This window comes from Cuculus canorus, chromosome 3 (assembly GCF_017976375.1).
Source record: "Cuculus canorus isolate bCucCan1 chromosome 3, bCucCan1.pri, whole genome shotgun sequence".
Taxonomy (NCBI): domain Eukaryota; kingdom Metazoa; phylum Chordata; class Aves; order Cuculiformes; family Cuculidae; genus Cuculus; species Cuculus canorus.
Window position 1 is genome coordinate 120,927,238 of NC_071403.1, and position 25,422 is coordinate 120,952,659.

A 25,422-nucleotide genomic window follows, 5' to 3' on the forward strand; every position below is an offset into this window, starting at 1 on the left:
ACCCAAAATGGTCAACTACAACAGTCGAAGACCACAAACAAAAAGAATAAGTTTCCAAAACACGTTCTTTGTCCCATCTAGTTTATGCCACTTCTGAAATGAAATGTTTTAGCTATTTAGTGAAAGAGAAACTGAGTTAATAAAAGTAAATTGTAATCCTTCACAGACCCTTGGAAGACAGTGGCCATTGTTCAGCAGCGTCTACGTGTGTAATAGGGCATATTGAGTGAACAGAGGGCAAAACCAACTTTTGTTTGAGTATTTACTTTTTGAGGAGACTTTTCCTTCGGGCTCCAAGTCGTTTCAGTGTGAAAAGACTTGCTAGTCTAAACCTTCTCTTATTAAAAATTGCACTCTCATAAAATTGCTTAAGGATCATAAAACAATGAATATTTACAAACCCATGTTTATGACGGTGCTTGTGACATTCCCCGCACAGAGAACATGCGACACCAGAGAATGCTGTTTGGCAGAGACTTAAATTATTTGGACTTTATGCAGTAGATGTGGCACTTGGGGACATGGGTTAGTGGTGGACTTGGCAGTGTTACATTTACAGCTGAGCTTGATGACTCTGTAAAAAGCAAGTTTATTTTAGGTGCCTTAAATGTCAAGAAAAATGCAGCTTCACATTTTCTCTGCCACTTGGTCTTAATGGAAAGAACTTTCTGTATGTTTCAGGCCAAAATAGTAGTAAGAAGTAGTTCTGGAAAACAGTCTTCGATAATTTCTTCAATGCGTATAATGTGGATTCACTGCATCTAATTTTTTCTAAAGCACTTGAATAATAAAAAAATTTGGGTGCCGTTTCTGAAAGAAATTAAATACATAGAAACCAAATAAAAGATCCCTGATATTTAGAGTCCTATATATTATATGCTGCCTCTATTGATGTTCAAAATCAAATAATACCTGTTTTGAAGAAGTTAGGATTTCATTCTTAAGCACTTTTGAAAAATGAAATGTATGTAATATGTCAAAAGGCATTTTTAAACTTTTCCTTTAGTTATACATTCAGTTTCTGATACAAAAGAAGTCAAATTGACATTTTTATAGTTTCTTCTCATTTTGAAAACAAAAAGAAGCATTTTATTTCATTAAACAGTTATATCCTTGTGATTTCTTTGTCTATACTTCAAGCTATTGTCTGCAGTTATTTGTTATTCTACAGTGTTAACACTGTGCATTTGAAAAACATGAGTTATTATTCTATAAACCAGTAGGAAGTCAAATCTCAGCTTGGAAATCTTGTTCCCTTCTCTCCCAACCCCCAGCCCAAGGTTCCTCCTTTCAGATTTATGAAAGAAAACATTTCTTTCTGTAAAAGGTTTTTGTATGCCAGCATCTGGAAGTGTTTATTTCGGTGGTGTGTAATCTATCTGTGGATTTAGTTAGCACCAGACCCCCTTTTGTGTACTCCTGACTTAAAATTTTTATAAATGATCTTGTTGAATTTGTGCCAGTGTGCACATGGTTTGGCTGATTGCTGCATATATCCTTTACCTGCCAGTCACCTCTGATTTATATTCCTTCCCCTCTGCTTTTGCCTTCCAAAAATGGTGCCACTGAACTGTCCTCTAAATCATCTTATTGGATAAATTACTCCAAGATGAGATGGTACGGTTTTGGCCGACTCCTCGACAGAAGGCATTCCTATAATCCATCCTTGCCCGCTCTGTAGAACCATTCAGAAGGAGAGAACGAAGAGGGGAAGTCGGGCTCCCTCTTCCATCTGAGCACTGTTTCTCCCAGTGCTATTCAAAAATACAAAATCGGATGTTTGCTTTATCTGGCCCTTACTGCTGTCTTGAAGATGCTTAAATTACGGATCTTTAGTATACCCTCTCCTGAACTGAACTTCTTCATTATATAAGTTTAATCCTAAGAATATCACAGAATCACAAGGTTGGAAATGACGCACTGGATCATCGAGTCCAACCATTCCTAACACTCCCTAAACCATGTCCCTCAGCACTTCATCCACCCGTTCCTTAAACACCTCCAGGGAAGGCGACTCGACCACCTCCCTGGGCAGCTGTTACAGTGCCCAATGACTCTTACTGTGAAGAATTTTTTTCTGATATCCAACCTGACCCTCCCCTGGTGGAGCTTCAGGCCATTCCCTCTTGTCCTGTCCCCTGTCACTTGGGAGAAGAGCCCAGCTCCCTCCTCTCCACAACCTCCTTTCAGGCAGTTGTAGAGAGTAATAAGGTCTCAAATATGGTGATGCAGTTTTCTTTTAATCAGAAAGATTAAAATGTGAAAGAATAGGATGTGTAAGAATATTTTAAAGCATTCATTTGGAATAGATTGTAACATATACCTGACAGTTCTTTCCATGATAAAACTCCCCACTGGTTTCCTTAAACTACATAACTAATACTCCTTCGGAATAACAACAGGTCTGTAAGCTTTACTTAATGACATTACTAATTTGGAGAGTTTTATGAAGTTTCCCAGAGAAAAGCAGGTGGCTTGGCAGTAATTTAAAAGGTTCACCATTTGTGGTAGCGGTTTCAGGGGGTTTCGTGTTTCTAAAGAGGGAGACCAAGCTGCATATTGCTTAAGAGCGTCTGACACGATGATGTATCATTTTGGACTAAGTTTCCAGAAGTTCACTGGTCATTAAATGTGCTGCTTGACTTTATATTGCAGTTTCCCAGCTGTCTCTACTGGGGGTAATCTTAATGCTCAAGCAGAATTTATTAATGAAGGCATAAGCTTGCAGTCCTGATGAAACAGTAAGTTGCCCAGATGATTTTATTGAACAGGAACATAGATTTTTAGATAAGACAAAAATGTCATTTAAAGTAGATATGAAAAGAACTGGCTCATTTTCTGCAGAGCGCTGGGAAAGTATTTACAAACGGTCTGGATAGTATTTGATATCCTGCGGGACATTTAAAATTCTTGGATTACACATACATCAGTGTCTCCCTACACAACACAGTACATGAATTGTTGCAAGCAGCGCGCGAGGCTTTCAGGCCGTGTAGCTGTGGTTCTGTTGAGGTAGGAGATGCTGCCATGAAATGACTCTGCTGATGTAGTTTGCACAGCGGCGTGGAGGGTTGCTGCTCCGTTGTGTCAGTGCCTGTTCAAGCACGTTGCGCTGCAGGTATTGCTTAGCGTAGGAGCTCACGGTGTAAGATTTTATTACTTTTCATATCTAGTAATTTAAAAAGAAAAAATATCCAATTCGACAAATAAATTTACTGGCTCTGTTAGGGAGAAGATAAGCAAGCTGTGACATTTCCAATCACTCCTATAAAACAAAGCAACTCCTGATCTTAAGCCTTATGTAATTATTTTTCTCTGACTGTATGGCTGGATTCAAATAGAGACATTTTACACACAGTTGTACCGATGTAGAAGGATCCAAGGGTAAGAATACATTACTTTTTAAATGAAGTGTATGTTCTTATGTGCCTCCTGAGAGGCTTAAAAGACTGTAGTATAAATGAGAGTCTGACTTCTGGTGCTTTGCTCAAGGCAGTATAATGTGTTATACATAAAATATGTATTTCAAGGGTAAGGTAAGCAAATACAATTCTACAGCAGATAATGGGAAAAAAAGGTCACTTAATTAAGCATTCCAGGATATTACAGAAAGGGAAGATACATAAGCATGCCCATCTTCAATAATTTACATTAATTGTTGTAAAGATAATGGCATTCCATCTATGTAGCATGTACATTCTGGTACAAAGGTTAATAAATAGAAACTCAATAATTGAAGACTCTGAAGAACAAAACTGAAGAATCTTAAGAACAATGTGTTTATTTTCTTAATTGTTATTAAACAGAATAACAGTGCAGCTCTCTGCGGGTTTCATGTTCATGTGAGTCTGTTAGATTTTGGACAACATCAGGTACTTATATAATCTCAGCACTGGTGAGACCGCACCTTGAATACTGTGTTTAGTTCTGGACCCCTCACCACAAGAAGGATGTTGAGGCTCTGGAGCGTGTCCAGAGAAGAGCAACAAAGCTGGTGAGGGGGCTGGAGAACAAGTCTTACGAGGAGCGGCTGAGAGAGCTGGGGTTGTTTAGCCTGGGGAAGAGGAGGCTGAGGGGAGACCTTATTACTCTCTACAACTGCCTGAAAGGAGGTTGTGGAGAGGAGGGAGCTGGGCTCTTCTCCCAAGTGACAGGGGACAGGACTAGAGGGAATGGCCTGAAGCTCCTCCAGGGGAGGTTCAGGTTGGATATCAGAAAAAAATTCTTCACAGTAAGAGTCATCGGGCACTGGAACAGCTGCCCAGGAAGGTGGTTGAGTCGCCTTCCCTGGAGGTGTTTAAGGAACGGGTGGATGAAGTGCTTAGGGACATGGTTTAGGGAGTGTTAGGAATGGTTGGACTCGATGATCCAGTGGGTCCTTTCCAACCTGGTGATTCTGTGGTTCTGTGATAATGCAAGATGAGTGGTTCTAGTTGCGCTCTGTACATTTTTTTTCAGATTTCCCTTGAAAATGAGTGCCCATTCATATTTTTCTCCCTGAAAGATCTAATAGTGCTTTATGAACTAAAACTCTGCTCGGAGTTATCGCTTCACCTCTGGGCTGGGCTGAGCTGTGTGAGCCTGCAGCAAAGCTGCACCGCGTTGTAGCACAGGATGTGAGCTGTCTGGGTGAAACGTTATGGGAACTTCAGGATCATGTAATAGAACTGTTTGAGTTGTAATTAATCTATGGTTGAAGACAGTCACATGGAACTTAATTTCTTGTGAACAGGGTCTCAATTTTAGATGTTATTTCTACCACTAACACTTGACAGACGTGTCCTCCTGTATGGAGCTTGGACAGAAGCTATACCTGTGGCCATGTCTGGTGTCACTGATTTGTGACTTTGCAACTAAAGAATGCAAAATCTTTATCTGGGTAACTCTGGAAAGAAAGATTATCATCCTAGATGATAATTTAGTAACACCCGAACCAAATGGCAGTCTGTTTTTACAACTCTTATTATCTGTCATATTTCATTCTCGTTGCCTGTTCTCTTGTTTGTGAGGTCCTATAATAATACTGAAACTTGGGTACCCATTGAATGACGCATTGCACGGAGGAGAAAATATTTCTGAAGCTGAAGCGGGGATGTAGTGTTTTGTTTCTGCCCATTTATCATGCCTCTCACAGCGAGGTGTCAGTTCTCATTTAAATCTTTGATACCACTAACAGCCAAAATAGTTGCGTAGTGAGCAGTGGCACAAATGGTGCTTGATTTCCTCTGGTCTGCGTCCAGTGTCCTCTCTATCCCACAGGACAGTGATGCTCATTCTCCTCTTATCTCTCTGATAGTCCTCCAGGCAGCAGAAGGCAACACTGCTATGTGGTTACTCAGAAACCTCCTTAAGACCCAAGTTCTCCTTTTCTCCAAACCAGACCCGGTTGAGGGAGCCTGACTGCACACTTGGTAGTGCTTGAAAACATTTCTGCACCCGAATCAAATGCAAACATCAGGCTTGAGGCAGCTGAACACATTTTATGAATTTCAGTGTGGGGTTTCTGCGTTTCTTCCCTCCTTTGAGGTTTTGCTTTCTTCCAGCTTTCTGACTGTAACTTCAAGGTCGTGTAAACCTCAATTCAGCAAAGCAGTCATCTGCTTAATTTATAAACTATACCTTCCGTCTGACAAAAGCGTGTGCTAAATTGAGGCTTTCGGTATTATTACTAATATATATTTTTATTTTTCTGGTATTTCAATGTTATTTTTGTGAAATTTCTGCACATGGGAGAAAAAGATGAAAGGATGCTTGGAGGAGGAAAGGGCTTGCAGAGATGTAAACAGAGATGCAGAAAAGTAGATGTTTATAGTTTATAAATATTTCTATATCTAATTGTATATTAGCAAGCAGAGCTAAGAAAACAGTCTGCTTTGTAAAAGACTTTAATTTTTTTATTATTTTTTTTTTGTAGAAAAAGTGATTCTTCCTGGTGTTTGGTTTCTCTGGACATTTAATTTATGGTAGTTCTTTTGTCAATGATGGCAATCTTAAAGGCACCGGTAGTAGATTTTATGAAGAAGACAAGATCCTGGCATTTCTGCTGCTGGGATGAAAGGTAGAATGTTTCAAAATTATATCTAGTGAAGAGAGAGAATAATTTAGGCAAGAGGTGGACTGAAATTTGAGATTCAGTTATTTTTTCTGTGTTTCATTTTGAAAATGAGCATGGAAACCGCTCAGCTGTGGAAGTGTGAATTATGCGTTTGCGTGTTCTGTAAAGGTATGTGCCAAAATAGGAGAGGATAGGCAGAGGTCCTTAAAAAGCACTAACGATAAGCATAACAGAGGGTGAAGTTAAGATCAGATCCTTCTTCTGACCTTGTAATATTAGCTTTACCGGAAAGTTCTGGACGATGCTTAAAGGATTTAAATATAAATAGATGACAGCGTTGGGTCAGTATTAGGTTGTTAGCAGAAAAATCACAAAGTGAAGGGAAATTCTGGAAAGGGAATATCTTGAAACACCCTCGAAACTGAGAAAAGTTAATCAGATACCAATCACGTTTTAGGGCTTTTTACTACTGTGGTTATCTCTGTGACTCGGGTGTCCAGGTTACAATTGAGCTTCAACCAGTGCTTTCAGGCCAGCAGTGGCCCAAAAGAACAATGACATCTTGGCCTGGATCAGAGCCAGCGTGGCCAGCAGGAGCAGGGAAGGGATTGTGCCGCTGGACTTGGCATTGGTGAGGCTGCACCTCAAATCCTGGGTTCAGTTTTGGACCCCTTACTCCAAGAAGGACCTTGAGGGGCTGGAGCGCGTCCAGAGAATGGAACGGAGCTGTGGAAGGGGCTGGAAGAACAGGGGTTATGAGGAATGGCTGAGGGACCTGGGGCTGTTTAGCCTGGAGAAAAGGAGGCTGAGGGGAGACCTCATCACTGTCTGCAACTGCCTGAGAGGAGGTTGTGGTGAGGTGGGAGTTGGGCTCTTCTCCCAAATGGCCTAAGGATCGTACACCTCTAATGTCATGTAATTTTAATTCAAATAATGTTAGGGTGATATTAATATTCATAATTAATAAATAATAAAAATAAACAATATAAATTAAAATAAGGACAAATTCACACAATAGATGTTTGCATAGGATTGCAAAATGTTGCAGGTTTGGTAAGTGGGGAGGAGGCTGGTATCCAGCCTGGGGAAATTGTACGGATGCAACATTTCAGGCTGTGAACTGGCACAGGTCAGTCTTTAAGTGTGATGATGTGCTGACAGGTTTGTCATTTTTGATGGTAAAGAATTGAGACAACAAGAAAAAAATAAGACTCTCTAGAGATGCCTGTGTTTTAGTTTTACTGCAGAAGGTGATAAAACTGCTGGAAGCAAGCAGTCTCCATGCAGAATTACTGCAAATGGTCTGGAAGTGAGACATACTAATTTCACTAGGTCAGCTTTCTCGGCAGCAAAGGGTTTGGGTATTTTTTTTTTTGTCAAAAATGAGGACAGAATATTAATATTTACTATCAAGAAGAGTACAGTTCTAATTGGTGTTTAGATATGATACTTAAATTACCATCAGAAAATACAGTGTAGTTTGAGAGCGTAGATTAGGTGCTCCTAAGGAAAAGCATACAGCTTTTTCTGCATCTGTTAACAGGAAAGTTTAAACAATCTCCCCATTGTGCAAGGAAGATTTTTTTCAAAGCAGCATATGTTTCTGAAGAAGTGTGTATGCTTGTTGCCACTTTAAGAAAGTTGGGGTTGAATAGCTTACCGGGTAGATGAGATCCATATTTATCCCTAATTATCTATGGTAATACTTAGGTGGTAAAGAAGAAATAACTCGGTACAAAAGAGAGAAACTGGATGGCTCAAAAAATTGATAAAAAACTATTAATTGCAACTCTTCAGAACATGTTGAAAATCATTCTTATGTGATCATGGCATATTAATTGTGAGTCATAATTTTATATCTCATGGCAGATTATCTAAAGTGACCAGATATTTTGAATGCCTGAAATATGTGAGAGTACTGGCTTTGTTGTGGTTTTTCTTTTTTAAAGGTGTGTGATGGTATTTCCTGAAACTGTGAAAATGTTGATTTTTTTTCAAAGCTAGATTCATAAATGTTTCTGTAACTTCCTGAGTGAGAAGATGAGAATCAGGAGGAAGGGTAAGGAAGGCAGCTATGTGCCACTAGGATTGTTATTTGGAAAAGAGATAAATTACAGCTGCAATCCAATGTGAACATAGAGAGCATCCAGTATCAGAGATGACACATATCTGATGGTGGTGGTCTTGATCACGAGGTTCTTGCTGCACAGAGATGGAGGATTTGGAATAAGCACGAGATGAGGAATTCCACTTCATCCATGTTCCGCCTGAACTGGCTGCTTGACATGAGAGCTCTCAGAGTGGCATGAGAAGCTCACTCACCATGAGTTACTCAGCCAAGAATCTTTATCAGTTGTATTATAAGGTAGGAAACATTAGTGCCACGTCTGTGAGCAAAGGTTACAATGCGTAGCATTGTTTGCTTCCTCTAATTTATTACACGCTTCCCAATTCATCAAAGTACAATTTCCTTTGGGTTCCTGAAGCAACCCCTTATATTTCTTATTTTTTCATGGAAAGAATTAATTCTCAACTTCATAAACTTTATTTTTAAGACATTGTGTGTTCAAGGTTTCTAATAACATTGGGGTTTTTTTTCCAAAAAAGTAATATTTTGTTTTAAACTGGTGTGGCAGTGTTCGGTTGCCTGGAGTCAGCAGTACCTTGGTCTACCCCAAAAGTAGCCGTAGATACTGGAAAGTTCTGACTTTCACCATTATAAATGAGACTGACATTGTAATGTCAAATCAGAGAAACTTTTCTCAGAGGGACAAACACAATCTATTCGGCTTTGGATATCCTCGTCTGTGTAGCTCTTTAAAACTGTGCCAGGAAGCTCCATGTGTGCAAATGCCGTCATGGATTTTTAAGGCACGTATCAATTGAAGCAAGACATACCCACCATTTCATGCTATGAAGATGCGACTCTGATAAGACAGCCCTGGCATCGTTATAGATACTTTATGCTGAAGTGGACACACAGAATAATATTCTGTTGTAGAACCATAGACTTATAGAATCAGAGAATGGTTTGATTTGGAAGGGACCTCAAAGCCCATCCAGTTCCCCCCCTGCCATGGGCAGGGACACCTCGCACTGGCCCAGGCTGCTCCAAGCCCCATCCAACCTGGCCTGGAACCCCTCCAGGGATGGGGCAGCCACAGCTTCCCTGGGCAACCTGGGCCAGGGACTCCTCAGCGTGAAGAATTTCTTCTTAATGTCTCATCTAAATCTTCCTCCTTCCAATTTAAAGCCATTCCCCCTCATCCTGTCACTCTGTGCCTTTGTAAAAACCCCTCCCCAGCTTCCCTGGAGCCCCTTTCATCAGTGGAAGCTGCTCTAAGGTCTCCCCGCAGCCTTCTCCTCTCCAGGCTGAACAACCCCAACTCTCTCAAGCCTCCCCTCAGAGCAGAGGTGCTCCAGCCCTCGCATCATCTCTGTGGCCTCCTCTGAACCCCTTCCAACAATTCTGGATCCTTCTTGTGTTGTTGACTCCAGACAGGAAGGACCTTTGGACACCTGTCAGGGTGCAGGAGAAATCTGGAGTCAAATGCACCGTAAAGCATTGGTGGTTGGTCTGAGAACTCCCTGGTGCTGCTGTAGTTATGATAGAGATACAGGTGGAGCAGCCGGAGCTCTGCATTCAGAGAGACTGTCACAGGTTTGGAAAATTTACATTGCAGACTCTTAGCAGTTCTCTAAATATAGTTAATTAGGGTCTATTTTCCTTGTCAAATATTTTTGGAAAAAAGTTAAATTGGAATTGTAAAGGAATGAAGAAGACAATTCAGTGACGGAGAGTTACTGAGTTACCATTTGCTGAGTGAAATGTAAGCAAACTATTTTCATTCTAAGAGTCAGATGTTAAGTATTTCATCTGTGAAATAAGAAAATAGGCAACGTTTACAGGCTCTGGGGCTGTATCTTGCAAAGCAGTGATTTTGAAAGAGTGTCCTGGAGTCTTGAGGAATCCGTTGAACGTGGTGGGACCAATAACTGTGCTGTAGCTGAAGGGATTGATGCAGTCCTTGGTCAGGCAGGGGAATAGGAACTGGAAGAGTTTCGGGCTGTACTAGGCAAGCACAGCTAAAATATCGTTCTGGTTTGGGTGTTTGTGTTTCAGTAAACACTTCAACAATTGGAGAGGGCTCAAAGATCTAGGAGAAATTGGCCCTGGGCCAGGTTGCCCAGGGAAGCTGTGGCTGCCCCGTCCCTGGAGGGGTTCCAGGCCAGGTTGGATGGGGCTTGGAGCAGCCTGGGCCAGTGGGAGAGGTCCCTGCCCATGGGTGGGACTGGATGGGCTTTGAGGTGCCTTCCAACCCAAACTGTTCTATGATTCTATGCTGTGGAAGTGCATTTTCCTCTACCTTGACAGCATGATGTGTGTAGATATTGGCATGGCAGAGCTCTAGGTTAGGTAGAGGAGTCCTTCTCCTAGGAAGCAGCTTGACTTTTAAGCTAGATAAGTTCTAACTAGAAATAAGGCATAAATATATTTCTAACAACATAACCAATTCCTGAAATAACCAATGATTGTGACAAATTGTCCATGACTGGAAATTTTAAGATCCAGATGAGCTCACCTTTGGCTTTTGGAGCTGGAGAGCTCATTCAAGAGAACGGTGTGGATTGCGTCATGCAGCAAAGTTAGAGTCGATGGTCCTTTCTTTCCCCAAGACCTGTGAATCATCCTTTGCTTGTGCTTTCATGAACTGTAAATGTGCCGAAGCACCTTGGGTGCGGGTCAGCAGCTCACCCACTCCGAGTTCCTGATGTTGAAATGCACAGTTTCAGAGGAAATAATTTGTAAAATTTGTGGTATTTTTTCTTTCTAAATGTAGCAATTTTGCTTCAAAGCTACAGTTTTCATACCTATTCATTATTTTGTGCTACGCGATGTAGTCTGATCTTTTTTCTAAAAATTAAACATCACTACTAACGTAAGATCAGATTTTGAGAAGAAGCTATTGATTATGGAATTGTGACATTTGTTTTCAGAAGTTGAATTTTGGTAATACATTATTAGAACAGATGGATTAGGGAAAAAAATCAGCGATGTTCTTAAAAGCTAATGGAATAGCCTCTTTTCCAAACATTCAGAAAATTCCGGTCATCATCGCTATATGCAGTATCTATACATTCTTATAAATATTCGTATTACTCTTATGTATTGTGAATAAAATGACTTAAATACACCATCTTAATTAGTGTGGTGGAAATAACAAGTTATTTCCATTCTTTGAATGTCTTTGGCAAATTTCCATTGTGTAAACATAATTAAGATATATTATTATTAATCTGGTAAGTACTGTGACTTTACATAGTGGAAAAAGAAAATAAAATGGACCATGGGAACATTTTTCAATATCGGTTTCAATTTTAATACTTTATATTATTGTGAAAAGTTATAAAAATGTGTTATTATTTTATTACCCCATTAAGAAAACAACGCAGCAACAGATGCTTATTACCCTGATTTTCTCAGTCTGTTTATGGGGATGTTTTATCAAAATGGGTCTTTTAAAAGTTATAAAGATGTAATACTCTTCTAAATTAGGTCATAAATGCCTAATGTGGAAAACTAATACATTTTATTATTTTTCAAGTATGAGTTTATGTATATTAAAATATGCAGCTGCTAGGAAGTCTGGAGTGTGTATACCAGAAACATATGGCATTACAAGATGTTAGTGTCTCTCTCTGAGTATTTACATTCTTTGTGCCTATACCCACACAGGCTCTTGGCTTGTGGAAGGGACGACATTAACATTTTGGCTTAGGAGTATTTTCTAATATCATGGATTATTTTTTTATGAGAGGATGTAAACGCTGACTGTACTGAGCACATACATGTATTTTTACTCTGGGTTTGCCAAACTCTTCTCTTACCCAAACTGAGTGATTAGAATCATAGAATCATAGACTGGTTTGGGCTGGAAGGGACCTTAAAGCCCATCCAGTCCCACCCCCTGCCATGGGCAGGGACACCTCCCACTGGCCCAGGCTGCTCCAAGCCCCATCCAACCTGGCCTGGAACCCCTCCAGGGATGGGGCAGCCACAGCTTCCCTGGGCAACCTGGGCCAGGGCCTCCCTGCCCTCACTGCAAAACATTTCTTCCTAATATCTAAGCTAAGTCCACCCTCTTTCAGCTTAAAACCATTACCCGTTGTCCTATCACCACACTCCCTGATCAAGAGCCTCTCCCCAACTTTCCTGTAGGCCCTCTTTCAGTACTGGAAGCTGCTCTAAGGTCTTCCCAGAGCCTTCTCTTCTCCAGGCTAAACAAGCCCAACTCTCTCAGCCTGTCTTCGTATGGGAGGTACTGCAGCCCTCTGACCATTCTGTGGCCCAGAAAGACCTTTAGCAGATCTAAAATGTGTATAACAACAGCATATAAATACAGAGCCAGACTCTTTTTAGTGGTTCCTTGTGATGGAACAAGAGGCAATGGGCACAGATTGAAATTGCATTTGAAAACTAAAAACTTTTTCGCTGTGAGGGTAACCAAGCATAGGAACAAGCTGCCCCGAGTGTCTGTGGAGCCTCCATCCTTGGAGGTATTCCAAGCCCAACTATACACATCCCTGAGCAATCTGCCCTAGGTGACCCTGCTATGAGCAGAAGGTTTGACTGGACAAGCTCTAGAGATGCATTCCAGCCTCAATGATTCTATGAATGACAGTGGTGTTGACAGCGTGTTCAGGGAGTGTTTATATTCAAGTTTTCTGTCTTCTCACCATTCTCTGGATTCAAGACCTTCATTCAGAAGTCTTTGTAGAGGTACATAGTACAGTTAAAAACATGCTGGAACACATTTGCCTCCCTTCTAACCATGTTCAGAATTAAAGCCTGCATGCCGTATAGTTTTAATTAACCTAATTGATCACAGTAGCTGTGTTGCCAGCCACCAAAGTATTGGTAGGACTTCACCGGAAGCTCAGCTACTCTGTCATCATCTGGTCTCAAAATGTACTTAAGATGATCCTTCCCTTTCAGAACTGCAGATTTCTACGAAGTCTGAAATTCGAGCCAATGTGCAAAAGGCTGAATTTGCTATTATTTTCTACTTTTACAACTTTGCAAATAGGTGTCTTACTGGATTGTCCTGGGTGTAATTCTCATTAATGAAGTCAGTTCTACAAAGGCAGCGTAAAACACACCATGGTTTCATTACCAGGGACCCACGGTCAGTGACGAGTTTAGTCAGTCCTTCTGCCAGGAGATTGTGCTTCAGAAAAGAGCAGTCCAAGGTGAGCCTTTACGAAAATAAAAACTTGAGACGTGTTTTTCTGAGTGAGTATCATAAGGGGTTGTTTTTCCTGGTGGTCAGATGTGTCTGTTGCTTCTTTACAGCCTGATAACGTATCTTTATGGCCTGCTGCTTGTTGAGGCGTATTTCTTAATTTAGCACCGAGTCAAAGTGGTCATAACAAAGTGGAACAAGACTTGGTAAACAGTTATTTTATGGCTTCAAGGTTATTTTTTGAGCTATCTTTCCTGGATTAAATATTTCAGAACCAATTTGGTTATCTGTTTGTCGCTTCTTTCTAAACCAAACTAAAAGTCATGCTTCTAGTTTTAACGCTTAGTTGTATACGTTTCTGTGCCCAGGGTTCCTTGATAGAATATATTTTCTCTATCTGCCTTCCCATAAAAGCGGGAGGAGTAGTAATAATATTTCAAGGTTCAATCTGAAAGTCATTTTTCTCTGCTGTGCAGCCAGATTAAGTTTAGGTCTGTACATTCTACTAATAGTAATCCTAGGAATATCAGAGGAAAATGCTGTAAATGGCATTTTCTGAACTATAAAGGTGCGTTTCTTACCCTGAGAAGGCAGGAAAGCTCATCCCCAGAGAGCCCCACACAAACTATGTGGTGTTGGGTGTGCTGAACTGGACCAAACTGCGGGGCCACCCGCATGTTCTTACTCAAGAAGGACCCAGATGGTTGGAACTGTACTGGTTGGCTCGTGTTGTAGGAGCCTAATTTCAATATTACATACGTTTCAAAAACCAGCAACGTTTGGGGAGTGTTGTAGGATGCTCTTGGCGAGGATGCAGAGCAGTGCCTCAGCTGGAAAGAAAAAAAAAACCTTAAGGATGGTTCTCTGCACTCTCATTACACTCTCAGACTTTGGAAATGTAATGTCTTTTGTCATCCTACATGTGAAAGAAAGGTTTCTACTTCCCGGTGTGTAAGTTCACAGCAGTTACACAGTGAGAACTTAATTTCTCCTGTTTGGAAAAAAGAGATCTGAGCATTCTTGTTTTCATACTGAGAGTTGCTGCCTTTAAGGTGTGGTAAGCTGGGGGGATTGCTTGGGTGGCAAATCGCTCTTAAAGAGCATTGCTTACTGAGCTCTGCGCTCGTTGGAACTACAGCTCAAGGAGTTTCAGTTAGCAGGCTGATTTGTGGACAGCGGGCTTGGTAATTAAAGGAAGGCAGTAATAATTTATCATTGGACCAAAATGGTCGTGATTAGGCACTCCTTTTTAGCATAAAGCTCAACTTCATATAGCTACCATGGTTACAATAACTTAAATAATCAGTTGAACAGTGGACTTTTATATGGATAAAGTAAAGGAGATCCGTTCTCCAAAACAATGAGAATGGGATTCACCTTGCCAATTGTAGCAGTATAGGAGAAGGCACTTTCAGAGATGCTGAAATGAATCAGAATGACTTTAAATTGGAGGGGGGGAAATGTAGATTAGATATTAAGAAGAAATTCTTCCCACTGAGGGTGGGGAGGCCCTGGCCCAGGTCACCCAGGGAAGCTGTGGCTGCCCCATCCCTGGAGGGGTTCCAGACCAGGTTGGATGGGGCTTGGAGCAGCCTGGGCCAGTGGGAGGTGTCCCTGCCCATGGCAGGGGTGGGACTGGGTGGGCTTTGAGGTCCCTTCCAAACCAAACCATTCTGTGATTCTATTCATGTCCTTGTAAACAGCCTCTTGCTCAGCAATGGCTGTAAATGGAGGTCGAGGGGACAGCTCAGACTGAAGGATGTCTACGAACTAAAATGAAAAGCGTTAATTGAGATGCGTGCACTTTAAATAAGCAGAAGAGATTTTGGATTGTCTTACTTTTAATTCACACAGAAGGTGATGCCAGCACTGTAATGACTAAATGGGATTGTTAGATTCAGGACAAATTATTTGTTTTATTAAGCCTAAAAGATTAATAATTTATGCTATTTTTATATTCAGAGTACAATTTTCAGATTTTTATTTTATATGTCAGTACACTCTTAAATGTGGATTTGATATCCGTTGTGCCTCTGAATTTCATGACCAGTTTTATAATCACATTTTATTAATTTTATAAATATATTTTCTTCCTGCTTTCAGTGAATAAAGTATATAAATACAGGTTAAAAAAGGGAAGAACGGGAATTCACTATACCAAAAATATTCTCAGATTTATTAAAAAAATAAAACAAACAATAAGATATTTTTTCTCTCTCTTTCAATTGCAGCTATATGAGATCTTAATTTTATAACAACAGTTAGTCGAAATATTTTGAGATAGAAGTTAATTTTTCTGTTGACTTTTTCCATCTCATGTTAGTAGTAACTATTGGAAAACTCTGAATAGCGTGTTTTGTGTTTCTAAGTAGATTGTGTGAGCTTTTAAAGCCTCTTTTAAAGTTTTATTTAATAGCAGTAGAAATTTTATGCAGTGTTATTACATCCTATTCCTTTAAAGAAGTTACATCCAGAATTAGATAGAAGAAGAACGGCATTTTAAATGCTGACTAGGAATCGGGTTCAATATGAATAACAGATATTTACTTGGAAGGTAAATACCCAAATATGGAAAAAAGTGGCACCAAGAGGCTGAAAGCAATTGATGGAGTTTGAAAAATCGTCATACCGTTGTAGATTTCTGTTATTTTTTTGTCATATTGATTGAAATCACACCCCAAGGCTCTTAATCGGACCTTGAAACCTCATTTTGCTAAGCAGTGTGTGAATGCTAGTTGGGTTTAGATGTGTGAAGTGGGTTAAATTGAGAAATATTTCGTTGGAGCTGCCAAGGACAATGAGAGATGGGATCAGACAGAAGAGATGAGAGCAGCCCAAAGATGAGCAGAGTTGGTGCATGTCGTTAGCTCAAGCCAGCACAGAAATTACCTAAAAATAACACAGATGATAAATAGAAAGAAGCCAAAATACTGTAGGCCCCAGAGAAAGGGGCTGAAGAAGCAGATCTCTTAAAGAGAGATTCTAAAGGGATGGAGAAGTGGAAGGTGAGCAGGAAGACGATAAAGTCGTGACTGCTAAAGGAAGCTGTGGTTTTAAGGATGTTCAATTGACCGTATCCAAAGCAGCTAAATATAAACCAGGGCAAGTTGAGTACAAGTGGGTCTGTTAGTTTTGATCATGAAGCCAACTTTAGGCGTCTCGGTGAGATTTGTAGAGGTGACAGCTGTTAAACTGGAAGAAGTCTCTGCCAGAACTGAACATTTAGGTTTGCTAATAGGCTGTACTGATGTAAGTCTTACTGAAGACACAGCCATCATTGTTCTTATTTATATGCGTAATATAAATATCACTTTGTATAATGGCTGTAAGACAATCCAGAGCATTTCCAGGGGATTATTGCACATCTCGGATAGTTAAGCCATCCAGCCTTTTGGCTTCATGCCTTAAAACACTACCAGAGACACGTTATAATTGTCCAGAAATGCACTGCCTGTTGCAAATTACTGCTTAAACCAAAATATTCAATCCGTAAAACATAAACCTCAAATATACAATTTCACCAGGTAATGTGATGTACATGTTTATTTAAAAAAAAACCTAAATCTAGACACAGGAAAGTTCACAATCTGAAGAAAGAATTTACCTGCCCTTCAAGAACTGCTCCAGAAAGTCCTTGCTAGTTTGCACCATTATTTCTTTCTACATTTAATGATCTCATCATCGTCATCTTTGACCTTTCTGCTTTTGCCCTTCTTTTTGGATGTTCCTCTTTGTGACTCTGCCATGTCTAAATGGGTTGTCTGAGCTCCTCGTTGGATTCCTGAAGTGTCCCATATGTGTTGAAATACTCAGAGATGGGATATAATCTTAGCAATGAAGTGTAGAGAACGTCACATGTAGTGTTTGAGACTGAACAGAGGAAATGGATTTAAGAATAAATACTGACTATGACTCTTGTGCAATCAGCAGTGTTTCTCTATGTTATGCTTCACAGGAAGAGATTTTTCATCTGACAGAACTATATTTGATCTACGTGTTTATATAAATACCTGTATTAAACTCTTAGTGATAGGATTAAATGTACTTATATATTTTTTTCCATTTTTTTTCTGGCATGAGCAAATAAATAGGAGACCCCTGTTTACCTTCTCTCTGCCTTTTTCTGTTATCCACAACTGCTGCTGTCCTGCACTGTTCTCTCTCTCATCCCAATGAACAGATTTCTCAGCCTCATGTTTTTATTGATCCTGTCTTTATCAGCCCTGTGATAGTTTGCTCTGAATCAAGCAAAGCATTCTCCAGGAGATAGGGTTAAGGAGTTGCCGGCAGCCAGGCACGCCTTATGTTGTTCCTTTTTCCCCAACCACCTTGTTTCTGTCAGATAAAATTGCAAGCAAAAAGCAAATTACAGTGTTTTCTGATATTAACTGTAATATTATGTCTTCTTCCTTGTAGGCAGTTTAGCTCGAGCTGGCAGGCTGCCCGTTCTGGTGGGCAGGGACGCTGCTTTGCTGGGAGGCTGCACAGATAAAGCAGTTGGGTTTTCTGAAAGTGAAGGCTTTTCCCCCCCCCTTTGTTAGTGGAGCAAGAACTTATCAGCAAATAAACACAGCCTGCATGGCAACACAAAGATGCCTGTTTTGCCTCCTATTCAGCTTCCTCAAAAGCATATTTCTGGTGTGGATATTGAAATAATAGCTTTTAAGCTGGAAAGTCTGCTTGATTGCGCTGCGATTGTTGACTTCTCAATTAGGACACTTCTCCAGCTATCTGGGCTGAGGTTTTCGGAGGAGCCTGGGGAGTTGACTGTGCATAAAGCTGTGTCTGTAGCAGGAGATTAACTGTGTCTGTGCACTCTGACACTGAAGCTAACAAGCACGGAACGGCTCACGTTCGTAACGTTCTATTTTCTTCTTCATTCAGAATAGGGCAGAGGTCTCCAAATCGCCTCCTGGGAATGGTTTCTGGCCCCTGCATACCTCTGAAGCGGTGTCCTGGCACTGGTGAGCAGTTGCCCTGTGCCAAAAGCATTCCTGGTGCTAGCAGAACAATTTAAGTGTAAAGGAGTTTTTTTGAGTCCAGGAATATTCCTTGAGACTCTTTTAGCATGAGGTCAAGTCTTATTGTCATTTGCTGCTCTAAAGCAGCCACGTGCACAGTCTTGATGGTGTTACCACACGCTGTTTGAGCTACAAAAAAGGTCCCTTCCACTCATTACCTTTACGCGGTTGGTTCTGTTTTGTAAATGTCGTTCTTATCTGGTGAAGCACAGAAAACGCAGCCTTCTTTAAGTTCAATGCACGACTGTCATGTTAGATCCCTCTCAACAGCATTCAGTATGTGATGCAACTCTTCATATGATGCTTATTAATAATGCTAATTAATATGATAAGAATATCATAGTCTCCCGTTTTGTAGCCTTCAGGGTTATCTAAGGTTAGCCTGTCGTGCTGCGTGCAGGTATCACTGGGGCTCACCTCAGGGTTGTGTGAACTGCAGATCATGGTGATGATGTCAACTTGCTGTTGATAAGTAGAATGCAAATAAATACTTTTTTTTTTTCCATTTTCCTTTCCTGTAAGAATATCTTTTATCTTCTTTAATGCTATTGGGAAGACTGATGTCAAATCATGCTTTGAGGGTTCTCTGATCAAACGCTGTGCATTGTACCTGCTGTGCTTGTGTGCTGTGTATTTAGAATCATAGAATGGTTTGGGTTGGAAGAGACCTCAAAGCCCATGCAGTCCCACCCCTGCCATGGGCAGGGACACCTCCCACTGGCCCAGGCTGCTCCAAGCCCCATCCAACCTGGCCTGGAACCCCTCCAGGGATGGGGCAGCCACAGCTTCCCTGGGCAGCCTGGGCCAGGGCCTCCCCACCCTCAGCGTGAAGAGTTTCCTCCTAATGTCTAGTTTAAATCTGTCCCTCTGTAGTTCATAGCCATGCGCATTCCTGATGGTCAGACCTGCTCCAAAGCTTCTGTTGGGTTTTGATTCAGGCACTGGTTATCTGTAGTGGAGACTAGAAATGTTTTCACACAACCCTTCTGTGTTCTCATAATGAAGTCAGTGCGCTTACGGTGTGACATCAAAGTCTGTTGCTATGAGAATGGGCGTAATCTAGCAAACAATGCTCACATTGAGTGTGGAAGCAGGGAAAAGAGAAGGCAAGCTATAAAGCAGAACCTTTTTTATTTACACAGCAGTGTTTTAATAACCAGCAGATTTTGGGAAAAGGGCTGGAAAAATAGTAAAAAGATAAATGTACTTATGTTTCAATGTTGTGATTTTTTTTTTAACAAGTACAAAAGTTCATTTCTATATATTAAAATAAAAAATACCCTTGACTTTTCGGCAGGATCCTGAGAGAGCGATTGGCATTCTTAATCAATGCTTACCAGGATATTTTCTTTTTTTTATTCCCCCCCCAATCAGTCTATAGTACTATTAACGTCCTTAGCTGCACGCTTGGAACAGCCCAGTGCGATAGCTTTACTACAAAGGGCTTCTGTGTATTTCGGGAGTCAGGATATAGCACTCTTCTGACAGAAAATGCCCTGTAATGAAGGTGAAGCACAGACATTGTTTACTCCAAATACAGGATCTTTCCATCTGCAAGTTTATAGAGGCTGAGAAATTGTTGAATTTGGAGATTTGCAAATACAAATTACAAGCTTGACTCTGAAAATATTCCTTCCTGGAAAACAAGTCCTATTCCCTCTTGTGAGCATTATCCTTAGGCAGTGTTAGATCGGCACAGAAGGCGTTTCTAAGGTGAACAGCTTTGCTTATAAAGACACAGCACCACCCTCTCCTGGAACGAAGCAACTAAAACATTTTGGTCCCGCGCTCAGGTACCCGGAGAGAACAGACTGTCGCTTGTGTTGAATTACGTGGAGTAATTCCTGTCTCTCTTAACCAGGTCCACTTTTCAGGCTGCAGCAGGTTAAACTTAGAGCTGTGCAAACTTTGAGAAGCTTAAATCCAAATTAAGCCTGGCTCATTTCCAGAAATGGCTGGAGCTGGCAAATTTAAATCATTTTCAAGTTGGAGCTGTTTTTTCTGGGTTTTATGTCATCACTTATGAGTTAAAACTGAGGGAAAACCTGGTTGTAACCTATTTAACCTCTTTTTGCCGACTGCCTTGCTCCAGAGCTTTTTTCCTTCTGTGTGACTTGTTTGTTGAGAACTAACCGCTGATGGGATTATACAGTGTGTTGAGTCTCGGAACTGCCCATCTAATAAAGCATGAGATTTTAAAGCTTTTATTTTATACCTTTATAGGGCATTAATTGCTGAAGTATCTAGAAGAAAAAGTCATTCTTAAAACAATTTCTATAAAGTAAATTCTTTTTCTACTTTGTGTTTTTATCCAATTAAGGTGTCAAATGACAGCTTTGCCAACGCTGTAAGAGATGTCATGCTTCTCCTTAAGATAAGTTAAAAGTTTCTTACACTCATGCTTTCTGATTTTTTTTTTTCCATTGGTAGGGGGATAATTTATGTACATATTCAGTTTACAAGTGAAATTACTCTGAAGCCGCAGATCAGCACCTAACTTTATGCATGTGGATTATTATTATTAATGTGGATGTTTATTGTGAACTGATCTGCGAGGCTCTGGAGGAGGGGTCCATGATCATAGCATGGGAATCTGAGGAAATGGTTTCCTTCAGTAAAACGCAGGTGCCTGGTTAGGACTTGACCTTTTGAAGAGCTGTCCAAACATTTACTCACTCTCACAACACCCTCATGAAGTAGAGGATAAATATTATCTCAGTTTTATGGAACAAGAAGGTGAGCACCAGGAGAGTCTGGATTAAAACTCAGGAATCTGTGGCATGCAGTTGCTTACTTAATCCGTTAGCCCATGGTGTTTGGTTTGTTAATAGTCCTGTGCTTTATTAAACTAAACCAAACCTTTAAAATACCAATTAGTTTAGATAGGCGAGAGTTCAGTTCTCTTTGCATGAAACAGGGACGAAGCCATTTCACATCATCACTTGGTGAATCGCCAAACTTGGTGAATATGTTCCATATTTGTCCTAAAGTGAGGATTGCTCCTGAAGGTGATAGCATATCAAACAAACCCCTTCTTTTGGAGGAAAGTGAGCATGGAAAGGGATGGTATTTCATAGAACCGTAGAATCATAGAGTAGTTCGGGCTGGAAGAGGCCTTTAAAGGTCATCCAGTCCAGTTCCTCTGCAGTGACCCAGAACATCTTCAACCAGATCAGGTTGCTTAGAGCCCCATCCAACCCGACCTTGAATGTTTCCAGGGATGGGGCATCGACCACCTCTCTGGGCAACCTGCACCAGAGCTTCGCCACCCTGGTTGTAAAATAATTCTCCCTTATATCTAACCTGAATATACTCTCTTTTAGTTTAAAACCATTACCCCTTGTCCTATTGCAACCGTGTTAAATGAAGTAGATGATCACTTTAGCCTTAGTTTACCGAAGCACATTGTTAGGGATAGATTGCTGTACACATACTTATCTTGGTGAATGGTTCTATCATGTTTGCGTACAATGAGTTTACATCTATTTCATGCGGAATGGTATTTATAAGGCATTCCTATCATTTATGGCAAGTCCTTGGGATGCTTTCTGTCGCTCATCAGTTGAAACAATGCTGGAAAGCAGTGCAGAAATTGCAAAGGCCACCACCATGATCTCTTGAAAACTGCAGTGGAACTGAAATGATACAGGACAAGAGGGCAAATGTTGAGAACTGGGAAAACAGAAAAACAGAGCAGCATGAAATGTCAAACCACATTTTTAGGGCGCTTTTTACTATATTTCCATAAATGCATGAGGGAATTATGTTGCAAATACTTGAAACTGTTTATTTTCATTTTTGGCTTGATTTTCTAGCATTGAAAAAACCATGTCTAATGATCTTGAGCATTCTTAAAGAAAAAAATTATATTTTACATAATGGTTTGCATGTGTGAGTTCCCTCTGGCAGGAGCACTATAATTAGCCTGTCGTCTCTCAGAGAAGAGACTATCTGTCTTAAAGATGTAACAGCGAGTCTTGGCTGCTAGAGCTAAGAGCAGAACATTGTGTTTTTTTTAAAGATAAATGTTATCCCTCTTCACTGATTCATCTTTCTCCTCTTCCTGCATCCTTGGCTCAGAGCTGGTCTGGAGGAGCAAAGGACAGCTGAGTACAAACAGTTTTCTTCCTTCCTCCTTCAGCAAGCCATGGTGAAAGATCTTGGCTTCTTGACATCAATAACTTTGCTTCAACTCAACTTGGAACTGTTTGGGCAATCTTTCAAAAATAAAAAGGTACAATAAAAGGGGACTGAACTTCCTGTTTTACTCATAAAGTAGCAGATTCGGCTAAGGCACGCTTTCCTTTGGGATTGTCCATATACTGCCTGAGAGAGTCAAGGATGTGGAATATTATTCCTTTGCACAACTTTATTGTAGCTATTAAAAGACAATCAACCAGAGTAGGGTGGTGGCAGACAGTGTTGTGTGTTTTCAGTCTTTTGCGGTCTTGTTACTAAAGGAGAGTAATTTTGGTAGAAAGGCTTTGCTGCTTTTGGGTAGCCATGTGTGTCCTTGATCAGAGGAGGGGGAAGGAGAGGAGGAAAACTCAAAACCACTACGGAGTCAGAAAAAATGTAGCTGTTGTGAGCTGGCATAGCAGTGCTGGTGTGTGTTAACTCTTGGTATTATCATGCCTGAGGTTTCATTTCCAGCATTGACAAAGAGAGCTGTAATACAGGGGATGATCACACATGGAGTCTTTCCAGGCCAAACTGGTTACATTAGCAGGGTCTGGGTAAGAAGGTGAGGTTTCCAGTGGGCACAGGAGGATATTGAGTTGCGTTTTGAAGACTCTCATGTACGTGTGCCAGTCCATCAGAGAATGTGTTGATACGCTGGAGAAAACTGACTGCACTGGCAAGAACATTTCTCCATGGATAACGATATGGACCGGGTTCCTTGATGTACCCGTTGTCAAGTTCTTTGGCTTGTGCCATATCCGTTTATTCTTGAGCTTGCTTTGTGATCCTTCTGCTGTTGCTGTCCTCCTGCCCCTCTTCTCTCCTGTGTTGTGTGATTGTCTGAACAGTATAATTTTCTTTTCTTATTCCTTGCAACCTTTCCCTTTCCACCCCTATGCTTTCCTTCCCAAATAGACAGAGATTTTCTCAATTCGGAGTTCCTATGTAAGCTGTAATTTTATTCCATTATGAGTGAGCAGTGCTACTGCAGGCCTGGAACTGGTTACTGTCTGCATATATCCAGCGTCACCAGCCAGAGTCAAAGACCAAAGAGACTTGTTGGAACCTTACAAGGTTTTCAAAATCACCTTGTTATTCTTGTTTGGATTTCCCTTTTTGTTGGGAATTTCATTTTTCTTTCTTTTGTATCTGGAATTCAAAGACCAATTTTATCTTTTGAAAACATGTTTGTAGATATTGGTTATATTTCCAAACAGTCCAAAACCTAAAATCTCATTTTAAATTAGCAACTACTTCCAGTCTTGAACATCCCAAAAAGTCATTGATTAGATCACCATGAACTCTGTCTGCTCTTCTCAGTAGGTTATTTCAGACTTCTGGATTGACAGACCTTTGCTGGGAGTCTAAGAGCAGTAATATTTCCGTACTTTAGTTTTTCATTCCAGAAAGGAGAAATCCCAAAAATAAAAGAAATAAAAAATAAATCAGTCCCTTGAGAAGCTGAAAATACTCAGTGCAAAAAGAGGAGGGTATATTTTTTTTTAATGAAGACACTAAAGAGAGGTTTGTGCTCTTCTGAAAGTGCGTGCTGAAATTTTTAGTGAGTGTTTTTCTCTCTATAATAAAGTTATATGCTACTGTTGTGTTCTGAAAAGATGGGCTAATTAGAAGTTGTGATATAGAAGAGGTCATACTGGCCGATCTGATAGCTTTTCTATCCTTCAAGTCCTGGAAATGAACACTTACAGGAAATACAAATTGAAAGATGGAGAAAACTGGTGAACTAAGGCTGAAATAGTCCTTCTGCTGTGTAGAAGGACTTCCCTAAAGATCTCTGTAATAAATCTTGGTTTGCCAGAGTCACCCATGCATTGACCTTTATACTCTCCAGGAAGTTTCCTCAACAGAAATAAAAAATATTTGGAAGTTGCCATTGACCTTGCCGTCTTCTCACTGCTCGTTACTCATTTCTTGCTAGTTTCTGTCCCACGCAGAAACGCTTCATTCTGAGAACGGCACTGCTGGTCAAAACAACTTTCCTAAGTGGTCTTGTGTGGAATTGCATAGATTCATAGAATCATGGAATGGTTTGGGTTGGAAGGGACCTCAAAGCCCATCCAGTCCCACCCCTGCCATGGGCAGGGACACCTCCCACTGGATCAGGGGCTCAGAGCCCCATCCAACCTGGCCTGGAACCCCTCCAGGGATGGGGCAGCCACAGCTTCCCTGGGCAGCCTGGGCCAGGGCCTCACCACCCTCAGAGGAAAAAAATTTCTTCCTATTATCTAGTCTAAATCCCCTGTCTCCTTTTAAGTCTAAAGGCATATTTTAATTAGCATAAAATGTTTAGTGGACCTATATATCTGGACTGCGTAAATGGATGCAAGTTCTGAAGTTCTGTTGCTGTTCTTCCCTTGGACAGTGTATTGAAGGTTATTGACTGAAAACAAAGATCTAAAACAACTGTCCCAGTTGTCCCTAAAATTTTGTGGAAGAGCCATTTCTGAATCTTGGATTCTGTTATTTATTTGGTCTGATTCGTTGTCTTTTTTTTCATGTCAGTGTCTTTCTTTAGTTATCTTTTCCTGGCCGTTCTCCTAGAATCCCTTTGTTTCTGAATTGTTTCTTTAGGATGAGCCAGGTGAATTAGTTTACAATATTTGTTTTTTCCTAAACATAAGGATACCAATAAAAAAAAAGGAACTCCGTTGGCTACATTACCTTCTGATCACTGCCATCGTTCTTCAGATTGTGGATTAATACCCAGATCTTGTTCGACTAGATTAATTCCTCTAATTAGTCTTCTCCTGAAATGATTTGCTAAATCTTGATTTTTCTACTCTCTGCTGCTGCTGGCATGAGTTTCTTTAAAGTCGGAGGGAATTAGGCTGTGGCTGGTATGCATGTAGTGCAAAAAGGAGCAGATGTGTAGAAGAGAAATGGTTGGTGCTGACCTGAC

General features: G+C 40.7%; 1 protein-coding gene across 15 annotated transcripts in view; it reads left to right on the forward strand.

The window, feature by feature from the left end:
• SUPT3H (SPT3 homolog, SAGA and STAGA complex component) overlaps positions 1-25,422 on the forward strand; it is a 302,304-nt gene that overhangs the window by 211,952 nt on the left and 64,930 nt on the right. The window contains exon 11 of one of the 15 annotated variants that reach the window (XM_054061052.1): positions 20,641-20,718. The exons of the other annotated variants lie outside the window; for them this stretch is intronic. Coding sequence (XP_053917027.1) covers positions 20,641-20,703 — 63 coding nt within the window. The 3' untranslated portion in view covers positions 20,704-20,718. Of the gene's footprint in view, positions 1-20,640; positions 20,719-25,422 lie in introns of those variants that run through there. 15 annotated transcript variants of the gene reach the window in all.